Source organism: Takifugu rubripes, chromosome 12 (assembly GCF_901000725.2).
Source record: "Takifugu rubripes chromosome 12, fTakRub1.2, whole genome shotgun sequence".
Lineage (NCBI taxonomy): Eukaryota > Metazoa > Chordata > Actinopteri > Tetraodontiformes > Tetraodontidae > Takifugu > Takifugu rubripes.
Window position 1 is genome coordinate 6,844,163 of NC_042296.1, and position 23,742 is coordinate 6,867,904.

A 23,742-nucleotide genomic window follows, 5' to 3' on the forward strand; every position below is an offset into this window, starting at 1 on the left:
TCAGTGGATTTGGGGGCGGTGCCAGCGGAGTTGGGGCAGGATCAGTTCAGAATTTCATTAGATTACAGCTGTTTTTCCTGTCAGTGTGTTTGGTCCCGTGTAGAACATCGACGGGGATGTAACGCCTTATTGATGGCGTTGGCGGTAAACTAGCGTAGCTCGACGGAGACCAGAGTGAAGATAAAACATCATTTCCTGCTCCCCTCGCGGGGCACTCCCGCACCTTTCACATCTTTCCACATCATGACGGTCCCCATTTATTCTTGGTGTGAGTGAGATAAAAGGAAAGGGACGGTTGGGCGGACGGCCAGTCGGGTTCACGTTCTGATATGAATTCAGGGACCCGAAGCCGTCGGCTAATCTCTTCCTGCATGTTCTCGCGTCCTTGGCCGGGTCAGTGGAGGAATAGATGGAGTCTTATCAGCTCTTATGGATTTATGGAGAATTTTTCTGCACTAGGATGTATTTTTTAACACCAGCGTGTGTGTTTGTGAGTGTGTTTGTCCTCAAGGGTGCTGAGTTTATCAGAGTCAATAATATGTTTATGAATCATATCAGGTTTCCAATTAAGACATCGATCATGTTGAATAAGTTTGTTGAGATCAGATCTGAAAAGCTGCAGCACAAAATGCTAGTTTTTTCTTCAGATTCTGCTGTTAGAAGCTCGTTCGGAGCTCAAAGATGCCGTTAGCTGCTGCTGTCCAGCTTTCAAAGGTTATTAATCTAACTTGAAAAGGAAACACAAATGCAGTTTTGTTGCATTTCCTGGTGACCTTTGACCTCCAGAAATCACTGTCCCAATCCTCTGCCGTGAATTTCCTCTCCGTCCCGCCTCACTTCCTCCCAGTTTGGGAAAACAACAATAAACATTTGTGCAGCAAACTGAAGAGTTTAATTTAATTTCATTGATTAGCTACGTTTGGCTAATTACAGTGTTTTCAGGTCCTAGTTTTAACACTCGTGGCCCGTGTGGCGGCTGGCGAGGTGGCGAGGTGGCGGCGCCGCTGCCTCTGACGAGGACAGTTGGAGACTTGCCCTTCAACAATGAGGGGTTCCAGCACTTGGAGCTGAAGAAAAAGCAATTTTCACTGCAGAGCTCCCCCGAGAACGCCACATCAAAGAGGTGGCGGTGGCAGGGATGAGCTCGGGGGGGGGGGGGTTCCTCGCCGCAGACTGCCAGGTGAGAGAAAAAGCAGCGGTGTTTGTCCGGGGTCTCGGAAGACAGCAGCTGCTTGTTATCGCAGGATATTTCTGGCAGTTTGACGTCTCGTCTGTGCTTTTGGGGCACAGACGGAGCCTGGGGGGGGGGACGGGCCCTGGGGGGCACTGTGACATGCATTTTAAATGGTTTCATATTCAGCTTGTCTCCGGATCTGACCTGCCTTTTGACCCGTTTTCCGCTGCTTCTCCATTTTGGGAGTCAAACATCGGCGTGGGATGACACTTCTGATCAGATCCTCCAGAGTCTGAATCTGGATCTGGCTTTGATGTCAGCCCAGATTCAGGCGTCCGCTAAAGAGCAGATTAATCAGCGTCTGAACCTGGTGGAGACAAGATGAAGATGGAACTTTTAATGAGACCCACCTAAACGGGGCCGAGTCCTACAAGTGTCACCACAGTTTAAATCTAAGGGCCTTTTTGATCAAAGACACATGAATTAAAGAACAAAGCAGAACAAAGACAAGGTTGCCAATTGCGGATTCTTGTTTGATGAGCAGAACTGTTGATGTTTCCAGGTCTGAAATGATGATTTAGAAGAAAACGGGTGCAGCCCCGAGTGTGTGTGTGCGTGTGTGTGTGTCCGTGTGCGTGCGTGCGTGTGTGACTGTTTCGACCATCTCTCTGCTTTAAGCATTCCCTCGGCTGCCATTACAGCCTAATAACTGTGTCATTGTGATTAATGCCACAATGGCGCCTCCTGATTGTGCTCTCGCTCAACCGCGGCACCTCGGCAACTACAATACCCACGATCCCATTCTGCTCTCCGTCCGGCGCCCTGGCCGCGAGGGTTATGTGCACAATTAGCCCGCTCGCTCGCTCATCAGAGGCTCCGTTTGAGATCAGAGCTCCTCCACAGGCCGCTTGCTGGCGCCCAAAACCAAACGAGCTCACAACTGGACCCCCCCCGGGGGGCCCCGCTAACACAAACGCCTGTTTTTTGCAACGTGCAACAATTTCGGTCCGGCGCTCACATCATCCGTCTGCCCGCTGGGGAGGCCACAGTCACAGTCCCGCCCCCGCGTCAATCTCCCCGCCCCCCCCGCTGGAGTGGTCTGAACCTCTGTCCGAAATCACCCCCCCCACCACCCCACCACCACCTGCCACTGCTCTGATACATCAAAGGTAGAACCACAACAACAGGAAGGAGGAGAGCGGCGCCGACAGACCCAACACAAACATCAGATCACAGCTGCTCCGCTAACGACCGTCAGCCGGCGCCGGAGCAGACGCAGGTTCTGCTGCTTCAAAGCTAACATGACGTGTTTATTCGCCGACAGCCGTCCCGACTCTCAGGTCTCGTTACGCTGCCGGTCAGCCCGCCAGCGCAAAGCCGCCGTTTGAGTGGGAAAAGTTCTACGGCCTCAGCGGTCCATAAACGCTCCCTAAGCCGTGCTCTCCACCCGCAGGCTCCTTCATGATGGTCAACTCCTCGCAGCACTTCGGGGGCCAGAGGGCTCAGCTGCTCCTGCTGCCGCTCAGCGAGAACGACACCCACTGCATCCAGTTCAGCTACTTCCTGTACAGCCGCGACGGCCACAGCCCCGGGGACCTGCAGGTCTACATCCGCGTCAACGGGGGCCCCAAGGGGAGCGCCGTGTGGAATATCTCCGGGTCGCAGGGACGCCAGTGGCACCAGGTGGAGCTGGCCGTCAGCACCTTCTGGCCCAGCGAGTATCAGGTGAGGGCTGCCCGTCAGACAGGTGAAATGTTGCTAAGCTAACGTGGGTCCGGAGCTGCTGCTGCCAGTTCTCTCTAAAATGGTTCTCAAGATCCGGAACGGGGAAGATCCAGGTCAGGATCGTCATTTTAAACGTTTGATCTTTGTGAACTTCCTTCACTTGTTGAACATTGTTCATTACGAGGTTTTTTCTCTCCAGCCGTTTTCTGCGTGTAGTTGGGAAACCAGTATTTGGCTCACCTGTATACGCTGACGAGATCCCGACGTGAGCGTCAGCCTCGTGTTTGCTTTGTATCCGTATTTACTGGTCAATTTACCTGCCTGCTGCAGTGGAATCAATATCTCCCTTTGGTTCCGTGCTCTTATCGGGGCCGTTGTGCAGCTCGTCACGTTGTGACGGCTGAATGGCGCCCTGCCTCGCCTCATTACACCCCATAATTTATCCTTTAGTGCCCCCTTTCCTCGCCGCTCCCGCCCTAACCCTTTAATGAGGAGGCAGTGGCCAGCGCGAGGGCGTGTAGGAGCGCCGGGCTGCGGAACACTCAATTGACCTTAATTCCCGGCGACCCTCAGCGCGGAGGGATCCGTCTGGATGTTTGCTTCCATAACCTTGGTGACTCTGGGCCCCGTCTTAATAAATCGAGAGCCAGTTAATGAGATTAAGGGGCCGCAGGATCAATGAGGACAGTCCTCATCCATGCGGAGCGTCGGCCCTTTGGCGTGAACGGCAGCGTGGGGAGGTGGGGGATCACATGAGGCAGTGGTTAGCGTCCGCGCCAGCGCACATTAGCGATGTCATCTGCCGCTCCGCTGCCTGAGCCGCAGGGCGCCGCCGCCCTGATGCCTCCCGCCAGGGCGCGGGGACGTTTGTCCGTATTTGTCGGACAAGCGTGGGCAGGTGGGGCGGGTGGGGCAGGAGGGGCGGGGTAGATGAGCGCTGATTCTGAAGAAGAACCTGGAGGGCGAGCAACTGTCTACCTGCTTCTGCATCCGGGTCCAACCCGTCACCGCGAGTCCGTGAGGTCCCCAGAGGCGCCGCTCGTCCATCCAGGCTCGCTGATAATAAAATCACCATCCAGCACGGCCAGGAGATGGTCCCCGCAGGGCCGCCAGACGGCCGCCGCAGGGCGCTATGTAGCTTCTGCTGAGATTAAACACAATGAAAGCCCAGTAATCAGTGAGGATCAGTGTCCCCCCCCAGTGTCCCCCCCAGTGTCCCCCCTGTCCCCTGCGGCCCGGATGACTATCCGAGGCTGGGGTTTGCATAAAGGACTAGCGTAGCATCATCAGAATCAGGAGGTGTAAATAGGAATAAAAGATTTCTGTTGTAAAGTCACAATGTCACAATCTGCCCCCTGGTGGACAGTCTGGGCATTTGACTGATCAGCCCCAGTATTCCCAGTGTGTTTCACCATTATCTCCAGTTTTCCCTCAGTCTTCCTGCCTCACTTTTCTTTCCTATCTTATTGCTTTTTGTCTTCAGGATAACCTCTGACCTTTAGCGATGCGGCGCTAATGTTGTCCGCTAATGCTGTCGCTTTAGCTTTTATTACACGACTTATCATCTGGTCCAGAGGTGGGAACCTCGGATTCTCCCGTGGTCACACGTCTATTACGAAAGTAATTGAGAATTTTATGAAAATAAACTTTTATGAAGTGGGGCTACTGTGTTTCCGTGGTAACGGCTTCCCGCTTCCTACAGCCATCTCTGAGTTCCTATTTTTGTATTTTTCAAAGTCGTGCTTAGAAGACACAGAAATGCAGGCTAGCAATATGTTGCTAACAAGTGTTAGCATCTTTGGTTAAACAACAGCGCAGAATTGCTTTCTGAACGCTGTTGCGACACCACGCAGTAGTTTGGTCCATAGTTAGAACCCAGAACCTTCTCACCTGTGAGAAGGTTCCCCAAACCCAGCCAGGAAGTGTAGAATAAAAGGTTCTTTGGTTCCCCTCGAGGAACAGTCCTCAGACAAATTTGGTGCGTCCGCTAAAGTAGTTAAAGACGCGTACGTGATCAAATTTAGCTTGTCCAAAAATTAATTTTAAGCCGTAATAGTTTAACCAGAGGGTTCCCTCCATGTTTAATTCATTTTCAACGTTAGCCGCTAAAGCAGTGATGAACGGCGTCCCTTCACGTCCTCTTTTATTCCTGAACAAAAGCAACCGTTGTACATTTCAGTGCCTTCCCGCCTGGTTGCCAATAGCGATTATTAAACTGGATGGACGCGGAACGGCGGCGAACTTTGGCGTCCCCGTATGAATAATCTGCTCAGCATTTTCCCCTAAAAAATTAAAAGCCGAGCGTATTAATTACCCTGCGAACCTGGTTTTTAATGTAATGGATTTCGTTACCCGCTGCTGATTTGCTCTCGTGGGACCAGTATGGATTTTGTTTCCATCAGGAATTTCCCAGCGTTCCGTCTGATGAGGCCAACACGATGCCGAGGGTTCGGGCCGGGATGTGAATTAGAAATGATTCCTCGTGTTTTTCGCTATCTTAGCCGACGCCGGTGTAGCCAACAGCCGCCGCGGCTCCGGCCTGAACCTGAAGGCTGACGTTTCCTCGGACTCGATGTGCTTGGAAAATCCATCTTGATTTTGTTTGCAGAAATGGATTTTCTGCGGCGCGGCGGCTTGTTTGAGGTTGAAACGCTGCTATCAATTATTAAAGATGCTATCAGACCCCGTCCAGACAAACAATATCAGCGCCTTAAGCTTCCCGCTTCTCCGTATCGCCGCGTCCAGACGTGCAACATCTGCTCGCCTCGGTTTCGTGCGCTTGTTTTTTCCCCCCAACGCTTCTGCAGCGACCTCGGCAGCGGCGCACGCCTCCGCCACTCCAACATCAGACGTCAGAATTCCAGGAAACCCTGAACCGCCAGATAAACAATCCTTTGATCTACGTTGGCACCTGTATCACCACGAAGCAGCGATTCACAGTCGCGTCGTCGTCGCCTAGCATGAGCCGCAGTCCTGAAAGTCCCCATAAGTCCCATATTACAGCACAGCGCCGCATGCTAGCGGTGTGTTAATGCCGCCAGGGTCTCAGCCCGCCCCGCTGTGGTTGGAAACTCCCAGAGTTCCGTTGCTGGTGGTAATTACCACTCGGCGACCTGCAGAGACGTTCTTAAAGGCCTCCTGATTTGCTTTCAGGCTCAGCGTGTGACCAGCTGATTTAGTCTGGGGTTATTTAATCTGCCGCCGTGGCGTCGCCGTGTTAAAGTTGAAGGCAGAAAAACCCGCTGAGACCCATCGTCTGCTAGCGACGGCTAACAGCGATGCTGTATTATAAACGTGTCAATCTTTCCTCTTAGCTAGCAGCGCTGAATTAGAAAAATCTGCCGCAGCGCTGAAGCTCTTCGTGGTTCCTGAGCTCCTCAATTTGTCGCTTCTTTGCAGGTCATCTTCGAAGCAACCGTCTCCGAGGAGCGGCAGGGCTACGTCGCCCTGGACGACATCGTGCTGCTCAATTACCCCTGCTGTAAGTATCCGTCCTGCGGTACCTTTAGCATAGCCGCTGACCTTTATCGAGCCCGGGGAAAGCGTTCTGTCCTGGAATGGAAAGTTGTCCAACCCGGGCACGCTGAGATGGAGGGGGGGCACTTGGAAATTGCCACGGCAACAGTAACTCAGCGGGAGTGCTGTATTTTTCTCCAGCTGGAACGGCTGACATTTACCTCCCCAGAGTGCTAGCTGGGTGCTCTTAGGGCTAATGTGATGTTCCGGGAAGGAAAAAAGACAGTTAGGTGTCGGAGTTTTCGCTTCTTCCCGCAACTTTCCGGAGCTTCGCCGGTGCCGGGAATATTTCTGTCGAGTTCACCGTCGGAGCCCTGAGGTTGCGAAACTCTACTTCACCTCCGGGATGTTCCGGATAAATTGGATCCAGTCACTCTTCCTGGAATCGGTCGGAAACAGAAGACAAGTCTAAGAGCCTCGAGTTTGTTTTTTCTCATTTTCTTTTCTGGTTGATCCATTAGCTACTAAGCTAAATATGTCGGTAGCTTCAGCTGACGCTGCTTCCCCTTGAGCTAATGGAGGAACTCGTCCTTGCTGCTGTCCTTCAAACCTCATTTAGCTGTTTTTGTTGCTGCGACCGACGGTATCGGAGAACCTTCTCAAGGTGGAGCGATTTTATTAAGGATTAAGCGGCGCTGCAGTACCACCTGCAAACACAGGGGCAGTGTTGAGCAGCCACAGTGAGAAACAGCTAGCAGGAAGTCAGTGTCGGGGCTGGAGCTCCCCCTGCTGGTGGACAGCACTTATAGCGAAGCAACAGATCTCTGCTTTTAAAATGAACAAATTGAAATAATTAAATAACTTTTCACTGTTGTCAGTAGAAGTAAAAAACAAAAATGATTTTCATGTAAAAAGACAGGATGATATTTAGAGACACTTCTATCTCCTCGGTGCTGAAGAACATTTACACCTGGAGGTGATGTTAAATATCTTTCTGAAGCAGCTGAAGTTTGAAAGTGACCTTTCGCAGTGGCTCCTCCCCCCGGAATATTCTCTCCATCCCCTTTTCAGCCGTAGTTTCTGATGGATAAACAGGGAAACGATGGTGCAGCTGGTGAAAAGCTCAGGAAGCTCCAGAGAGGATGTGTCCATCTTGTGTGTCCTCCCGTCCTCAGTGGATGTCCCTGTCTTTTCCACTGTCTTTCCTGGCCTGTAGGTGGCGCTGGTCCGGACACTAAAGCAGCTTTATTCCCACCTTTATAGCTGTTCCAGTCACACATTCCCATATCTGCCTTCACTTCATTCATCTTGTTAAAACCTCTTAACATCCAGCAATCGTCACCTATTGACTTCCTGTTAGCGTCGCTTCCACGTGAGGAGTCGGCCGACAGAAGAGCTGCCATCATTCCTCGGTTATTCAGTTTTGAACATGCAAAAATCCTCTTCTGGGAGGTTGAAATTGCTTTCATGCTAATCGCTCCCCGCCGTCAACGCTCGTCCTCCCGCGGTTGTTTGTCCTCAGTCTTGTCGGACACGGTTTTACGATCCGTCACAAACGGTGGCGAAAGCCGACGTCTCTCCGAGGGAACACGGAGCCTCAAATATCTCCGCGACATTCCGTGGCATGGCGGAATAACGGGAAAGAACATCCGGCCGAACCAGAGAGGTAAAGCTCCAGCTGCGGGAGAACGGCAGAGCAGGGAATTGAGATGAAACCCCAGTTTTTTCAGTTCTTCCACGCTGCGGGACTTCGGAACATTTTTCCATCCGGCTCAGGACGGACATCACGGAGAGTCGACAGCACGAAGAATTAGCGTGTCAAGAGAGCGGGACAAACATTCAAAGATTACTGCGACGGCTAATCCAGTGTAAGAGGATTAGCAGTGAGATGGTTGTTAGATACACCAAGAATACGGATATTAGCTCCTCCGCCTGTAGCCCGGCTGCGTCGGAGTACGAAGAAAGCCTCCGATTCCGATGTATCGCTGTTTCTAGATATTTGCCGGCTGGTGTCACGTCCGTCTGTCCTTTCTCCACAGACAAGGTGCCTCATTTCTCTCGGCTGGGGGACGTGGAGGTCAACGCCGGGCAGAACGCCTCCTTCCAGTGCGTCGCTACGGGCAAAGTTTCCGAGAGCGAGCCCTTCCTGCTGGAGGTGAGAACGCGTCGTCTTTTTATGTCGCCTTCGCCCAAGCGGCGTCTCGGCGGAGGGGAGGTGGAAGGAAAGAGGAGGAAGAGGAGCGGAGCGGAGCGGTCCCTGGAAGGACGTCAGCGTGTCTCTCAGTGCTTTTCCCTCCAAAAATAATGGACGAAAATGGTTGTTTTAGCAGTAAAAATACATCAAACCTGAGTAAAGCAGCTAAACGACGTGCTAAATTTAGCATCGGAGGGGTCATTTACGTTTTAATATTGGAAATGCATGAGCTGGTAGACTCTGGTGGTACCTTAGCGTAGCATTTTGATGCTAAATTTGAGAGAAAATCTTTTTAAAAAATTACCCAAATGACAAAGATAAGATGCATTAGCTTCGTTGTGAGTGTCTGATAAAACCTGGAGAGGCTAAAGCTAACTCCACACATCTCAACGCTATAACAGCGATTTGACCCAGTCGTAGCCGCGTGACGCCACCGTTTCGTAGCATGAAGTGGGTTTTTTCTACTCTTCTTTAGCTCGTGTGAGCATCATTAAGTGGACGTCTTTGCTTTCGTAGCTTCCTTAATGGATGACATTTAGTTTACCGGAGCTCCTGAAGTGGCTCCACTCCTGCAGCAGCTGAAGACGCTCTCATAGGTCAATTTTCCTGGTTTGAATAAAAGCTAATATTAGCCTTTCACAAATCCATTACCTGAGTCTCCATTCCTCATCTGGCCTTGATGCCGGCACATCTAAGTGCTACTGAAACGACCACAGCGGGGGGGGGGGAGCAGATCTGGCTCCCGGACCTTTGAAGATCTCTTGCATATGAAGGAGGCGTGTTCAGCGACCTCTTGCTTTCCTGCTTTGGCATATTAGCGCCTGTTGCTAGCTCCGCTCCCTTTGTTGCTCATGGCCTGGTTGGTTGTTAGCGCCGGCTGCTAATTGCTGTTTTTGTGTTTGGTTTTTTTTTTTCATTGGCAATGAACTGCAGTTCTATAGGTGCAGTCCAAACTGTTAGCATAATACTTCCTAAACAATTAGCATGGGCCCTCCATCTGTGTCAGGACCGTTTTACGTGCTGTTTTTATTTCCAGCAGCAACGGGCCAAAACGCGGATCAGTCATCACACTTGCTCCTGATGGTGATTGGTTCGGGGCTCGCTGCCAGGCCAGTTACGGCCGACTTGGCAGGCGAAGCCTGGAGACGGCGGCAGGTGTTATGAGCCGAGGAAGTCCAAGGAGCTTTTGTTTTTAAGGGAACCGCGTTAGCAGAAATGTCCTCACGGCTTATCTACCGCCATGTTGTCCAGCGGCTGAGGCGCCGCCGTCGAACCCGCTCGGTTCTGAAGCTGCCAGGAGACGCTTCCTCATAATAACCTGTTTCTCCTGCACCTGGAACGGATCCTCGCCGCCGCCTGAGCCAGCAGCCGGCGTGACCGGAGCTCATTAGCATGAGCGGCCTGTCCTCCCGCGTGTCACAGGCGTCCTCGGTGAAAAGCACTGTTGATGTTCTTTACCGCGCCGCGCCGTGAAGCTCATTCCCGTGGCGCTCTCCCTCCCCCGGCGCAGCCTTCAGCGCGTGATGGCGCCCGTGTGTCCACGGCTGATGTCTCTCTCTCTGTGTGCGACCCTCAGCGGAGGAGCGGCCTGCTGCTGGACGCTCCCGCGCTCTCCCGGCTGAGCCACAAACGGCTGATGGCCACCTTCCAGGTGGAGGCTCAACGCGGCGAGCAGGACCTGTACCGCTGCGTCACCCTGTCCCCCCGCGGCGCCGCCATCTCCAACTTTGGAGAGCTCATTGTGAGAGGTAAGCTAACGGCACGCCAGCAGGCTAACACGGGTGCATGGGTGCTTGACCTTGTGATGAAAGTCCCGATTGAGATCAAACAGAGAAAATGTCTATCCCAGCATCCCCCCCCGCCTCCCCTCCCAGTGGGCCATCAGCTGATAATGGGAAGAGGCGGGGCTTATTGTCACCTATACAGAAGATAATACACAATTTGAGTTTTTTAGACTTCATGAGGTTTCTTTCAATTAATCATCTCATAACAGTGGTGAAAGCACCCCCCCTCACATACACACACACACACACACACACACACACACACACACGGTGTGATGAACGAGGGTCATGTTATTAATCAAGACTGAGGGGAGATGAAATCATTTATACAATTCATGCAAATGAGCTCTTACTCAGCATCGTTAGTGGGGAAATTGGCAATTTCCCCCGTTCACCCCCCCCAACACAATTATAGGTTCTATGATTCGCTGCTGTCGCCGAGCAATAATGATATTTATTAAGAAAAGCGTAAACAACTGCAGGAATACTTTGATTTCTGCTTTGATGCCTCTCAAAGGGGAAGCAAACTGACATCCAATCAGGTTCCAGCTGTCGGGAACGTCATGATTCCTGTTTTGTCGCAGTGCCTCCGACGCCGATCGCGCCCCCCCAGCTCTTGCGGGCCGGACCCACATATCTGATCATCCAGCTCAACACCAACTCCATCGTGGGGGACGGGCCGGTCATCCGGCGGGAAATCCAGTACCGGGCCAGCCAGTCCATGTGGACGGAGACGCACGGCGTCGGTTCCCTCACCTACAAAGTCTGGCACCTGGAGCCGGACACGGAGTACCACATCAGCGTCCTGCTGACCCGGCCCGGGGACGGGGGCACCGGAGCTCCGGGACCCCCCCTGATCAGCAGGACTAAGTGTGCAGGTGAACAACAATCATTACACAGACACACCCCCACCGTTGGGAGAGATTTAACCTCCATGCTAACTGTTAGCATTCGGACGCTACATTTATTGTTGCTCGTGTAGCTGTTGGAGACGCGATTCGTCCAAAAACGTCGGTTAAATATCGTAACCGCCAGAAGATCCAGGACGAACAATCTCTGCCCGTCCAACACCCGGCGCTGTTGATTGTGCGATCGTTACAATGCTAATTAAACGTCAAAAATCGTTACAATCTGAAGCTGCGGATGCTCAGCTTGACATTTACATTTTTTTTAATCCAAACCACAACCTGAAGCCGCAGGTTCCAGACCCACCAGCATCTCCTGTAAACTGACGCTAGCAGACACGGAGCCGGACGTTTTCACCCTAGCGTAGCGCCTCTCGCTAATGTAGCCTAGCGCGGCTGTTGATGGATGTTTAAAGAAGGGGAAAATGAAGGCGAGGCTGCTCTGGAGCGTGTTTCCACCGTCAGGCTGACGTGATGAATCGCCTAACGAGCGGCGGTTTGCCTGCAGCCATCGAGAACATCAGGACCGTTCGGCGTCTCGGCCCAGACGCCGTCTGATGATTCCCGCGTTTGTCTCGCGGAGAAAACGAGCGCGCGGGCGTCCCGCGGTCGTTCATGTGCAGACGCCGGCGGAGGTCTGCGGAGGCCGCCGAGGTTCCGGGCTCGTTCGGTCGTCTCAGCCGCGCCGCCGCTCACGCGGGTGGGAAAAGGCACCGTGCCTCTCAGCCTGACGGCGCCGTCGCCTGCCACGCGCCGTGACCCGCCCTCATCGGTGTCTGTCACTCGCCTACACGCTGTCAGGTCCCATTGCTCAGATCTGATGCCCCCCCTGGGGGGATGGGGGGAGGGGGGGGGGGGGGGGTAGCAGCAGCGCGACGAGGCTAACCTCTGGAAATTTGTCTTCGTCACGTGTCGCACGCGTCTGTCGGCGAGGAGCGGCGCCGTTCTGGACTTGTGGAGCCTGTCGAGGGGGGGGGGGGGGGTCACATGACTGACCCCCACTCAGACGTCACTCTCAGTTATTTAAATTAATGCTCTTCAGAACGAGGCCCTCCGTAATCCTGCCCACTACCGGACCGTCGATGCCCCCCTGGGGTCTCTCCTTAAGTACCGCAGTCCATCATAATCCAGCGGATCTCCCAGTGGGGGGGCGGCGCTCGCTGACAGGAGGCGGGGGTGAGCCGGAACGTGCACGCTCTCCACGCTCATTCATCTGCTTCACTTCTGCTGGGCTGGTGCGTGTCCGCTCATCCCTCCTCCGCTGCCTCCGGCTAATCCCTCTGATTCAGCTAATCGGGCTGGATGTCAGTCTGGGGCAGGACCGCCGGAGGGTCGGCGGGTGGAGGGGTCGGACCCCAGCGCCGCCGATGTGATGATGACTAATGGCGTCCTGAGGAACCCTCCAATGTTGCCCCTGCATTTCCAGGGATCACTGCCTTCCCAAAGCTAGAACAGACCGGACTGGAACCCAGAACCTTCTGGCCTCCCCGCTTGGGTTTGTGTTGCCTTCACGACCATCAGGAATATTAACGTTAAAAACTAAAGTCAGGTGGAGGTTTGAGGGGAGGCTGGGGGACAGAACCCCTCCCTGACAGGGACACACGACAGAACCATCTGGATCCAGAGCTGCAGAACCGCCCAATCACAGCTGCGGATGTAAAAATGCCAAACGTTAAATAAATGTTGCAGACTTGTGAGTAGCTTTTGTTCCTCCCGGCCCGCTCCGCCGCCCCCACCCGCAAATAAAGGGTTATTGCTGCTTTAAAAGAGGCTTTTTTAGCACCTGTGTGAGAAAACAGTCCCACACCGACCAATTAGCATCACGGGCCCGTTTCACCGGGACCGTTCCCGGGGTTTCACCGCCGTCTCTTCCTCTCTTCCAGAGCCCATGCGGGCGCTGCGCGGCCTGACGGCCTCCGACATCCAGCCGCGGCAGCTGACGCTCCAGTGGGAGCCGCTGGGCTACAACCTGACCCGCTGCCACACCTACACGCTGTCGCTCTGCTACCGCTACTCCGTGCCGACGGGCGGCAGCGGCGGGAACAACGCCACGGTCCGGGAGTGCCTGTCCGTGGACCGCAACACGTCCCGCTTCACTCTGAGGGACCTGCCGCCGTTCCACTCGGTCCACGTCAGGCTGGCGCTGTCCAACCCCGAAGGCAAGAAGGAGAGCCGGGAGGTGACGTTCCAGACGGAGGAAGACAGTGAGTCGTGATGTTCCGTGTTCTCAGATCTGTACCGCTGAGCGCATCCAAGCGGGGTCGGGCGTCAGCGTAGCTTAGCGCTGCGCTAGCGCCCGCCGCTGTCCTTTAGAGGCGATGGATGGAACGCCACCTTTAAACGTACCCAGCTGCGATATTCCAGACTCCAGCCTGGCTCCGCCCCCGGCTTCTAGCGCTGACGCGGATCCCAGGACACGGCTGTCTCTTCCTCGTCTTCAGAACCTCCCAGATAGACGTCGCCGCCGGTTTATTTTTAGCAGCGCGTCAGATGTTCCATTATATTCCCGCAGCTGCTGCAAAGGTGGAAGCGTGTCGACGCGTTAATTCCGGAGGTGTCGGGCTGGTCCCGGTTCAGGAGCGAGGAACCAAACCGGAAGCTAACCTCGCTGTGAGGAATCTCGTAAACTTCCATTAGCGTCCAAAGACCCACTCCCGGCTCCTCCATTAAAGTCGATTAGCACCAGGAAATGAAACTTCCCCGCGGGGTTAATTGGTTTCTGTGATTTCTGAGGCGGCGGCGCTTTATTAGCGTGTTTGTGCGCTAAAGCCCGTTTAGCTCTGGCGGCGTCGGTCACGCTGGTGTTTACGCCGCACCTCGGAGATGGCTCGCTCCCGCTCGCTCCCGCTAGCTTCAAATGGGCCCCTCTTAATTAAAATGGCTGCGGCTGACACCGGCTCCACTTCCTCGTCAGGTTCTTGATCGTCTCGTTCTATTTTTAAATGTGTAATTTTGCTTGTTTAACAGTAAATTGAAAGCCTGGAAGAGTCTCCGGGATCCCTCGGGAGAGGCAGGCGCTTTCATTTCCTGCTGACATTTTCCAAAGGAAATATGAGAAGCTGTCACACAGTCGGCAGCGAGGAGAGAAACCCGCGTTCTGGGGCTCTCAGACGCTCGTCTTCCTCAGCTTCATCGTGCAGCTTCAGAGCCGGAATCTCGTAGTTTCAGATTTTTGCTGAAGGTTCTGAGGTGGGATTCAGGTTCCTGCTGCACTTAGGCTCAGATGTGAGCCGAACCAGGTTCTTCCCGTTCTTCAGATCTAGATCTTCAGATCAGACCTGGACCCACAGCCTTGATTCCAGGTCTGTGCCTTCCAGAAGTCGGTAACTCTCCCCGTGCTCCGGTCCAGTCCGCCCCCACCCCCGATCCCCGAACCAACAGCAGCCGTCCATGTGTTTGGACCGGGTTTGCTTTGAGGACCTGGGTCAGAGCTGGTGTGACAGTCCAAGGTCCTGAGTTCCTGGGGGGCACCTGAAGTACTCGGGGAACTCTTCAGGACCTGAGCACAGACGCGTGGAAGAGAAACGGACCGTCATCGTGCTTTGTTATCAGAACTATAATCCTCACTCCTGATCCCCGACCCCCCCCGGCCTCCTTCTGTTTTACTCTGTCAGCAGTGCCCCCCCCCCACCCCCCCCACGAGTCCATTACCTTCAGATCTGGAGCCGTTTGTCTCAGTTTGTTTCTCTCTCTAGTTCCTGGAGGAATCGCTCCGGAATCTCTGACCTTCACGCCGCTGGATGACATGATCTTCCTGAAGTGGGAGGAGCCAGTGGAGCCCAACGGCCTCATCACACAGTACGAGGTAGATTCTGTTCACGCGCCACAGCTGCCTTCCACAAAGGGGCGTTTGTTTTATCCCCCGGCCGTGACGGGAGAACCCCTGCGAGTCTGAGCCGGCGCAGTGGGCGGAGCCACTTCCTCACGGCTCACTGGCTCGAGTGTCGGTATGCTAATGAAGCTCCAGGCTGTAATTACTGAGAGGGGACAAAGTGTCTAATTACCAGGTTACCCCAGAGATGCCTCCATGAGGGGGCAACGTTGAACGTTGCTTTTTAATTACTGAAGGCCTGCATCAGCCTCCAGAACCTCCAGAACCTCTGTGTTCCCAGCTTCAGAGCGTTTCCCTTAAATAGACACGAGGAGACGGCGCAGGATCACAGACGGAGACGCTGGTTTCAAACGGAGCGTGGAGCACAGACTGTTGCCCCCTGACCCTGCTGGACCTGCTGGGCCTGTCTGTGGGGTTCTGTCTGTGACCCGCGCTGCTCGCCCGGCCCGACGCGCTGGTCCTCACAAACACTTTTTCTCTCCTGTCTCTTGACTTTATCGGCGTTAGAATCAGGCCGAGCGAGCGTTCCCGGGTCCGATTAAACTGCGGAGCAGGATTTATTAGATGTGAGGCGACATCGTTCCACAGCGAGCCGAAGATTAATTGAGAGGCGTTTCTCTTGAGAGAGCCTTGAAATAAAATGCCATCTAAATTAAATCGTCTAGGTTGGCTCGTAAATAAACCATAGGCGGTGAGAGGTTCGGGTCCCTCTGACCCGACAGCGCTGCCCGTCCGGACCTCGTTGGCCGCCGCTAAAGAGCTGAATTTGATCCTTTTTACCTCGAAAATCAGAGAATCTCAGAATGAGGAAGGAATCAAGGAATCGCACAAGGAATCAAGAGGCGAAGCTTTAGGATGGAGCTGATTCAGCTTTGATCCTCTTTGATCCCCGTCGGACCTGTTAGCATCGTGTCGCTGCGTTCTTGTTAGCGTGCTGTCATCATTGACCCGAGCTTTGTTGACCCCCGTTTTCAGATCAGCTATCAGAGTATCGAATCGTCCGACCCGGGAATAAACGTGCCCGGCCCGCGCCGGACGGTGTCCAAGCTGAGGAACGAGACCTACCACATGTTCTCCGGCCTCCATCCCGGAACCACTTACCTGGTGTCAGTCCGGGCCAGAACGGCCAAGGGCTTCGGACAGACGGCGCTCACCGAGATCACCACCAACATTTCAGGTAAGGATCTGGATCCTGGTCCCAGTTTGAGCGTGAGCGTTTGGATCGGTGTCTTCATACAGGAAGGCTTTGATTTTGCTTTGATCCTGAATAAAAGGTTCATCTCTGAAGAACCTCCAACCTGTTGGAGGCTAAATGGCCCAGTCAGGCCCAGTCCTGAAATGAATCGATGTTCCCTTTGATGTTTGCTAATTTTGCTTTGATGTCCGCGTCACACGTTGGTGGTTCCGGGATCTGAGGGCGTTTCTCAGGCTGCTGCTGCTCACACACGTTTCTGCTGCCTCCCTCCTTGGCTCCCGGTGAGGTCTGGAGTGGAGATCAGAGGGAACCCAGAGCTTTGTCTGGTCCGGTGCAGCTCTCGTTAGGACTCTCGCCGCCGCCACCTGTCATTAGTGATCCTGAGACACCTCAACCGCGTCTCTCGAGGGAACAGTTCAACAACTCGGCGAGAGAAAATCTACCTCATCTGTTATTAACGCTGCGCAGAACGTGGCTCAGGAGTCGGAGTGATCCCGACATCCAGCCTCCTCTTTCTTCTCCTGCGCTCGGAGCGTTCTTTGATCCGCCGCCACGCAGGCGGCTGCAGAGCCGGAGTGGAGCCTCAGACTGGGATCAGCATGAATCCGTGAGCCTCTGAGACCCACCTCAGATGGGCCTGTTTCCAGGAGGAGCATTCCTAGCTTTGATGTTTTCATGCTCCTGACCAGGATCACTGGGAATGCTGGAGTGTCCCAGCAGTGCCCGGGACCCTGGACGGTGTCACCGGTCCGTCACAGGAGGCGCGCTAATCTCATAAAAGAGGAGGGACTAGACTAAAGTCATGCTAGGCTAACCTACGTTCCAGCTACACGACGGGGTTTTTTACTGTTAGCATGACGCCTCTGCACATTAGCATCTCTGTAGCGCTGGAACAGCGCGCCAACTGACGGAAGAATCAACCCAAAATGGAACTCCGGGGGTGGTTTCCATGGCGCCTGCCATCGCCCCGTCACGCTGCGGTTTCTGGCGGCCCTGACGCGGCGTGATATTGCCGACAAACGAGGCGCTCGCGCGACTCCTGTCGGATTAGTCTCGGCTCGTTAGCTTTCAAAAATCGATAAGCGCGCCACGCCTCCCTCGCACTCCCTCGCACTCCTTCGTTGTCGACATCAGCGCGGCGGCAGCTTTTCACAAACACTCCGACGCGGCGTTTCCTCCGATGGCAGCTTACGTAACCCGGCTACAAAAACACGCCTGTGCCTCCGCTCAGGAGCCGTTTTGTCCCAGCTTATCTGCGCTAACCGGCGCTCCGCGCTAATTCACTCTCCGTAGTAAACAGAGGAGGGAACACTCGACCTCGGCCTCCCCGGAGCTGCGCTGAGGTTATTCTGATTCAGATCTGCCCTAATTATATTATAAGAGCTTCTGGTTTCCCTGTTTGGAGCCGTCATCAGTCATCGGCGGTGTGTGGGAGGCCTCCGCGCTCCGCGGCACGCCGGGGACGTGCGCGGCTAATGAATACAGCTAGCACCAACCAGCCATTTTCATGTGTGACTGGGGAAACGACTAAAACATTCCCGTGTCTCCCCCCCTCAGTGACACCTTCTCTGTTTGCTCTCGTTCCTGTTTTCCAGCCCCCGTCTTTGACTACGAGGACGTCCCCTCCCCGCTGAGCGAGTCGGAGAGCACCATCACCGTGCTGCTGCGCCCGGCGCTGGCGAGAGGCGCCCCTGTCAGGTACGGCTGGTACCGCTTCCCTCCGAAGCCAGCACCTGCTATTCGTAGCTGCAGGTGAAGCCAAACGTAGCTGCACAGCTAGCAGCAGTTTTGTTGTTCAGTAAAGGACCTGGAGCTCAATCAAGGTCTCCAGTACCAAGTGGGCGGGGCAAGGGCACACCTGGGACAGGGGGAGTCGGACCAGAACTGGGCTGTTGATGTTTCCCAGACTAGAGTGTAGACAAACCAGCTAGCTAGCGTATATTCTGGCAAGCTGATGATTCCTTAGCATTAGCTTTCACCAAATCATCTCCCGCCACCCTGGAAAGTTTTGGAAAGTGCTTAAATGGTTTCAATGACAGGATTGGTGAGCTGTGTGACAGCAGCGGCGCTTTAATGAGCGCCAGACGTCGATTTCAGTCAGGAACTCAGTGCTGAGGCAGACGGGGCGGGGGAGGGGGGGGCTAACCTGTCAGAGGAGATTGAATCCCCCAGAGTGAAAAAACACCGGTCCAAATAAATCAGGCAGGGCAAACTTTTAGGATTTCTAAACTCTGTGGAAAAGAGCCCTGTTAGGACTTTTGCATCTGTTCCTCAAGTTTCCAGGATCTCTGTCCGTTAGCTGCTAGCGTTAGCTTCACCTGTGTCTCCGCCCCCTCCTCAGCGCGTACCAGGTGGTGGTGGTGGAGGAGGACGGGTCCCGGCAGGTGCGGAGGAGGGAGGTGGGCTCCGTGGACTGTTTCCCCACACCCAGCTCCCACAGCTCCCAGAGCAGAGGGGCCCCCCATTACTACACGGCAGAGCTGGCCCCCAGCAGCCTGCCGGAGGCCACGCCCTTCACCGTGGGCGACAACCACACCTACAACGGTTACTGGAACAGCCCCCTGGACCCCACCAAGAATTACCTCATCTACTTCCAGGCCACCAGCAACTTCAGAGGGGTAAGAACCACTTGGGGGGGGGGGGGGGGTAATGGAGACGTAGCATACGGAAGCTAGCTAGCATTTGGCGACTGGAGGCGGCGCCCCCGATGGGCCCCAGCAGCGTTCGGGCCTCCAGAACCAGCAATTAAATGAAAGTTCCCCAAAAGTTTCACGCGATAAAGTTTGAAAACAACAAACTGGAGAGCAGAGCTGGTGTTGGTGTCCTTTTGTCTGCGCGGGTTTATCGCCGGCAGGAGAGCCGGGCTGCTGGGGGAGGAAGAGGAAGGACTTGATTTTCACAATTACCGCCGTCAAATTAGGCTTACAGGAGCTTATCGCCGCCCGTTTGCTGCCGTCCGGCTGCACCAGTAATTGCTTTGGCAGATTTGTTTCCACTGGTGCTCAAAAATGCACAAATTGTCCTGGAGGCCTCGTTTTACACGTCCATAAAGGACCGACACACTCCTGCGGTCCGTGTCCACCTCCAGCTAGCGATAATGTGGCTAGCAGAGGTAAAAGGAAAGGCGGTTAAATGTTAACGTGAGCTCTCGTTAGCGCTCTGAACACGCAATTAGCTTAAAATATCAAATCTGGGAACGGAGGAACCGCGTGCGTATCGCTTCAGTTCAGGCCAAAGATGAAGGTGAGATGAGGGATTTTCCCCGCAGATTCCGACGTCTCATTTTTTATAATAAAGCTGTAAAAACTTCTGTAATGTGCTGGATCGGGGACGTTGAATTCCCGCTGTGGGAAGGTCGAGACGAGGCGAGAGTTCCACTGGAGAGCCGTTTCAGACAAAGCTAATTTTGGCAGCCATTTTAAAGGCCTTTGAGTCCAATCTCAATTTAGCATAATTGCTCGTAAAGGCTGTTTTAGCTTAAAATCTAAATTTGGGAACACGTAAAGCTGACTTTGACGCGCTTGAGTGATGAGATGTTAAACGGACTCGTTATTAAGCTACCTCCTGCTAATTGTCGTGTGTTTTTGTGCTTTTTTTCTCACTCTTGACAGGAGACCAGAATCAACTGCATCCGGATCGCTCGCAAAGGTACCGGCTGCCGTCCTGGACAAACGTCCACCAGCTGGACATCATGTCCTGTTGTTCGTGCCCTCTCATCTTAACCTGTCCCCTTTAGCTGTGCACGCTAACGCTTGAACGCTACGTTCTTTCAGGTCAACAGTTCAAGATTTGTGCCAGTTGACCTGGAGCTATGTGAGCTAAAAATGCTATGCTGCTAGGATGTGCTAGCGAAGCGCGTGGCTCAGAGCCACATTTGTCAGCTAACATTAGCTTTAACACACTTCGACACATTAGCCTTCTCCAATAAGCCGCGCTATTATTGTAGCTGTTAACGTTGGGGGCTAAAGAACCGCCTGGTTTTAGCGGGAACGTTCGCTCACCATCGGGGACCCGTTGGCGCCGTTTAGGTTTGTTTGTTTGTTTGCTGAAGAGTCGTCAAGTGGTTGAAAACATCAACCGGAATCGCTAATTAGCTCAAAACAGCAGCGGAGAGGGTGTCGTCACGGCAACGGCTCAACTACAATCCTGACGCAGGAAATTGGCTGATGCTGAGAGGGTGATCGGACGGGTTGCACACCCGCCGTGACATCGTTTACCCGTTAAATTTAGCTCCGCCTCAGACAGCTAATTAAACTCATCAGGTGTTCCCGTCTGACAGCCTGGCGGCGGGGGGCAGAAAACGCCGTTTGTTCTGAACACGGACCAGGTCCAGGTGGTCCTGTTTGGTCCAGAACCTTCCACGCCGGCTCCGTGCCCTCGCCAGTCTGCCAGCGGCGCCCCGATGACCAACGCCGCTCCTCGTATTCTTCTGCTCTCCGGGCCGAATTTCCGATGATCAATTCCCGGAGACGTCCCCAGAAGTTGTTGCCATGGAGACGTGTAAAGTAGCATGAAGCTAGCTAGCGGCTAACTCATCAGGTTTGGACCCCCCCCCCCAGGATACGGCAGTTTTAAATCCTCCATCTGTGACATTTCCTCAGCAAACACGCCGGAATGCTTTAAATGTCACTTTTGGGCGGCGTAAACATCAGCCGGCGGCGATGTCGGCGTCTTTGTTGACATTCCATTCGTAGATGCGGCCCCGGCGCGGGGGGGCAAGCGGCGTTTTCAGCTGTGCATGGGGGGGGTAGGGGGGTGGTCGCTCGCTCGCCCCGCCTGGTGGCGCTCGCCAGTTATCCAGGCTATTGTTGCCGTGTGTTTATGCTAACGCGCGCCGCGATAGCCCCCTCCCCCCCCCCCCGCCGCTTGATGATCAGCTGTTATTTTAGCAGGAAACGGCCGTTCGGACTGAAAACGTCTGCTCGTCTCTTCCAGCCGCCTGTAAGGACTCCAAACGTGCGCTGGAGGTTTCCCAGCATGCCGAGGACATGGGCCTGATCCTGGGGGCCTGCGTGGGCGGCCTCGTGGTCCTGGTCCTGCTTCTGGGAGCCGTGGTCGTCATCGTCAAGAAGGGGTGAGAGGCCGGGGCAGCGCTGGGCTGGTTCTGTTGCAGAGTGAATTTGTCTCCGCCCGCTCGGCGGCGAGCGTCCGCGGAGGGAAGCGTTTGGCAATAAGAGTGAATTACAGCCGGAGCGCCGGAGCGTTAATCCTTAACTCTCCCCCCGCCGCCGCCGCCAAGCGTCCCTTTTCTTTTCTTTCTCAGGATAAAAAAAAATCTCATCTTTTAATTTCAAGGTCTGCGCCTCGACCGAGCGCTCAGATCGCACCTGTGGTGTGTCCCCTCCGCCCCCCCCCGCCGGCGGCGGCGGCGGCGGCGCTCATCTGACTGTGAAATATTTCATCAAGGGCCGCGTTAGCCCGCCGCCCACTCAATTACATGAGTGGCGAGCAGCTGCGAGGCGCCGGCGGACGGGCTGGTAATTGGTTAGGAGGGTTGTTTTTGCCTCCTCTTCCCTATTTTCCCTCCTCCTTTTAAGACGAGCGCTGGAGGCGGCGGGAGAAAATTCCGCGGAACGGCGGGAGGGTGAACGGGACGTCTGGGCGTCTGTGGCGGCCGATAAGATTCAGCCAATCTGGCGTCCAGAACGAGCCGCAGACGGACACGCGGGGACGGGAGGGGCAGCAGATTGAGCCGTAAATACGCCGCCTTCGCCCCCCCCAAACAAGCACAACCTCTTTGTTCTCTTTGATTTAATTAAGATTTTCCGGCCTGGGTGAATAAACGTGGTCCGGCCAAGCGTTCCCGGCGTTCCAGGATTAAATGTGTCGCCTGTTTTTGAGAGAATCCTGAAATGAAAAACGGGGACGAATATTTGGGAAAAATGTCTCTGATGTGTCGGAATCAAAGCATCAAAGCGCGTCAGAGCTGGGAATCAAAGCCAATCGGGACAAATCCTGCAGAATTTTCCGGGTTTTGAGGGAACATTCCCACATGCTGAACATCCTCATTTATCTCCTGACGCCACCTTGATGAACCATAATCATCGACTTTTTTTGTTCTCTCTCTCCCCCCCCCCCCCCCCCCCTCATGCTAATCAGAAGGGACTTCTATTCTTACCCTTACTACCCGTAAGTTGCCCCCCCCCCACCCTGCCACCGCCCCCCCCACCCGCCCCTGTAGCCTCGGGGTCCCGTGTGGGAAACAGCTTCATCCTCCCTCCCTCCTTCCTTCCTTCCTTCCTTCCTTCCTTGCTTCCTTCACCCTCCCGACACCTTTGCTACCCCCCCAGCTCCTGGTCTCCCCCCTTGTCCCTCCCGTCCTGACCTTCTTCTCCTCTCTATCGTCTCTCCATCCCTCCATCCCTCCATCCAGGAGGAAGAAGGTGGCCATCAACAAGGCGGCCATGTCCTACAGGCAGGAGAAGAGTCGGAAGCTCAGCTCCATCGACTGCAGCATGACGGAGCAGAGCACGCTGCAGCAGGACGAGCGCATGGCGCACGCCTTCATGGACGCCCACGGCTCCCGAAGTAAGACGGCGAGGAGCCGGCGGCGGCGCTGTGCCCCCCCCCCCCCCCCCCGGCGTCCTCCTGGCAGCGGCGCCTCTTCATCGGTGTGTTTTTATGTTCCCAGATGAGCAGCGCAGCTCCGTCAACGAGTCCAGCAGCCTCCTGGGGGGCTCGCCGCACCGCCACTGCCGGAGGAAGAGCTCGCCGTACCACACGGGCCAGCTCCACCCGGCCGTCAGGGTCGCCGACCTCCTGCAGCACATCAACCAGATGAAGACCGCCGAGGGATACGGCTTCAAGCAGGAGTACGAGGTCAGCGCCGCCCTCCTTCCAATCCGGATCAGGCCACGCCTCCAAATCCCTCAGCAACGATTAGCCGTGCAAATCTATCCTGCGCCGCGATTAGCGTCCGTCCGGCCGCCCGAAAGGTTCCGTTAACGCTCCGGTTTCGTGGACGTGTCCTGATATTTCCAGCGCCGAAGGAACCGCTCTCCGTTCTCTCCTCGCACGCCGTTCTTCACACGAGGCCCGTGGAGGACGACGCCCACATGCCTGTTTTGATTCATTAGCATCCCCGCGTGGCTAACACGTCGTCCCTGATCAGCGTCCCGGGCTCTCCTCCTCCGTAGCTGGGAGACCAGAAGAGGATGGCGATCGGCGCACGCCGCCGTCAGGCACCGCGGCCCTAACTCCCCCCCAGCGCCGCGCTGCTGTCATTGATCAGCCGTGCTGCAAAGCATCGTGGGAGGTTGTGAGAGACGCGGGCGCCGCTGCTGTGCTGTGGTTTGACGCTAACATCTGGAGCTGGTGAGCAAACACAGGCGGGAGGTGCGTGTGCCGCGGCGCTCCCGTCGCTAAAGCCGGGGCTCATATTTAGAGAGCTAGCTCGAAGCGACGCGTATCGACCGCCCATTGATCTGCCCGTCCTGCTGCGTTTTGGGATTGTTGACAGGTCACATGACTCCTGACG

General features: G+C 54.8%; 1 protein-coding gene and 1 long non-coding RNA gene across 8 annotated transcripts in view; one reads left to right on the top strand and one right to left on the bottom strand.

Moving 5' to 3' along the window:
• LOC101079975 (receptor-type tyrosine-protein phosphatase U-like) overlaps positions 1-23,742 on the top strand; it is a 73,562-nt gene that overhangs the window by 36,941 nt on the left and 12,879 nt on the right. For 4 of the 6 annotated variants that reach the window (XM_029845357.1, XM_029845358.1, XM_029845360.1 and 1 more), the window contains exons 3-17: positions 2,628-2,899; positions 6,299-6,380; positions 8,395-8,510; positions 10,126-10,297; positions 10,918-11,211; positions 13,122-13,442; positions 14,934-15,043; positions 16,046-16,247; positions 17,861-17,963; positions 18,607-18,883; positions 19,877-19,913; positions 21,201-21,339; positions 22,365-22,394; positions 22,639-22,793; positions 22,897-23,084. In XM_029845357.1, coding sequence (XP_029701217.1) covers positions 2,628-2,899; positions 6,299-6,380; positions 8,395-8,510; positions 10,126-10,297; positions 10,918-11,211; positions 13,122-13,442; positions 14,934-15,043; positions 16,046-16,247; positions 17,861-17,963; positions 18,607-18,883; positions 19,877-19,913; positions 21,201-21,339; positions 22,365-22,394; positions 22,639-22,793; positions 22,897-23,084 — 2,498 coding nt within the window. The remainder of the gene's footprint in view (positions 1-2,627; positions 2,900-6,298; positions 6,381-8,394; positions 8,511-10,125; positions 10,298-10,917; positions 11,212-13,121; positions 13,443-14,933; positions 15,044-16,045; positions 16,248-17,860; positions 17,964-18,606; positions 18,884-19,876; positions 19,914-21,200; positions 21,340-22,364; positions 22,395-22,638; positions 22,794-22,896; positions 23,085-23,742) is intronic. The other 2 variants (XM_029845359.1, XM_029845362.1) reach the window with 1 other exon arrangement.
• Positions 800-16,237, bottom strand: LOC115251778 (uncharacterized). Of its 2 annotated transcripts, none has more exons than XR_003890309.1 (3): positions 16,172-16,237; positions 3,878-4,040; positions 800-1,541 (listed from the first exon to the last, which is right to left on the bottom strand). It is a non-coding gene; the product is annotated as an uncharacterized lncRNA (long non-coding RNA). The 2 variants fall into 2 exon arrangements; XR_003890308.1 differs by having other exon boundaries at positions 3,878-4,043; positions 16,172-16,232.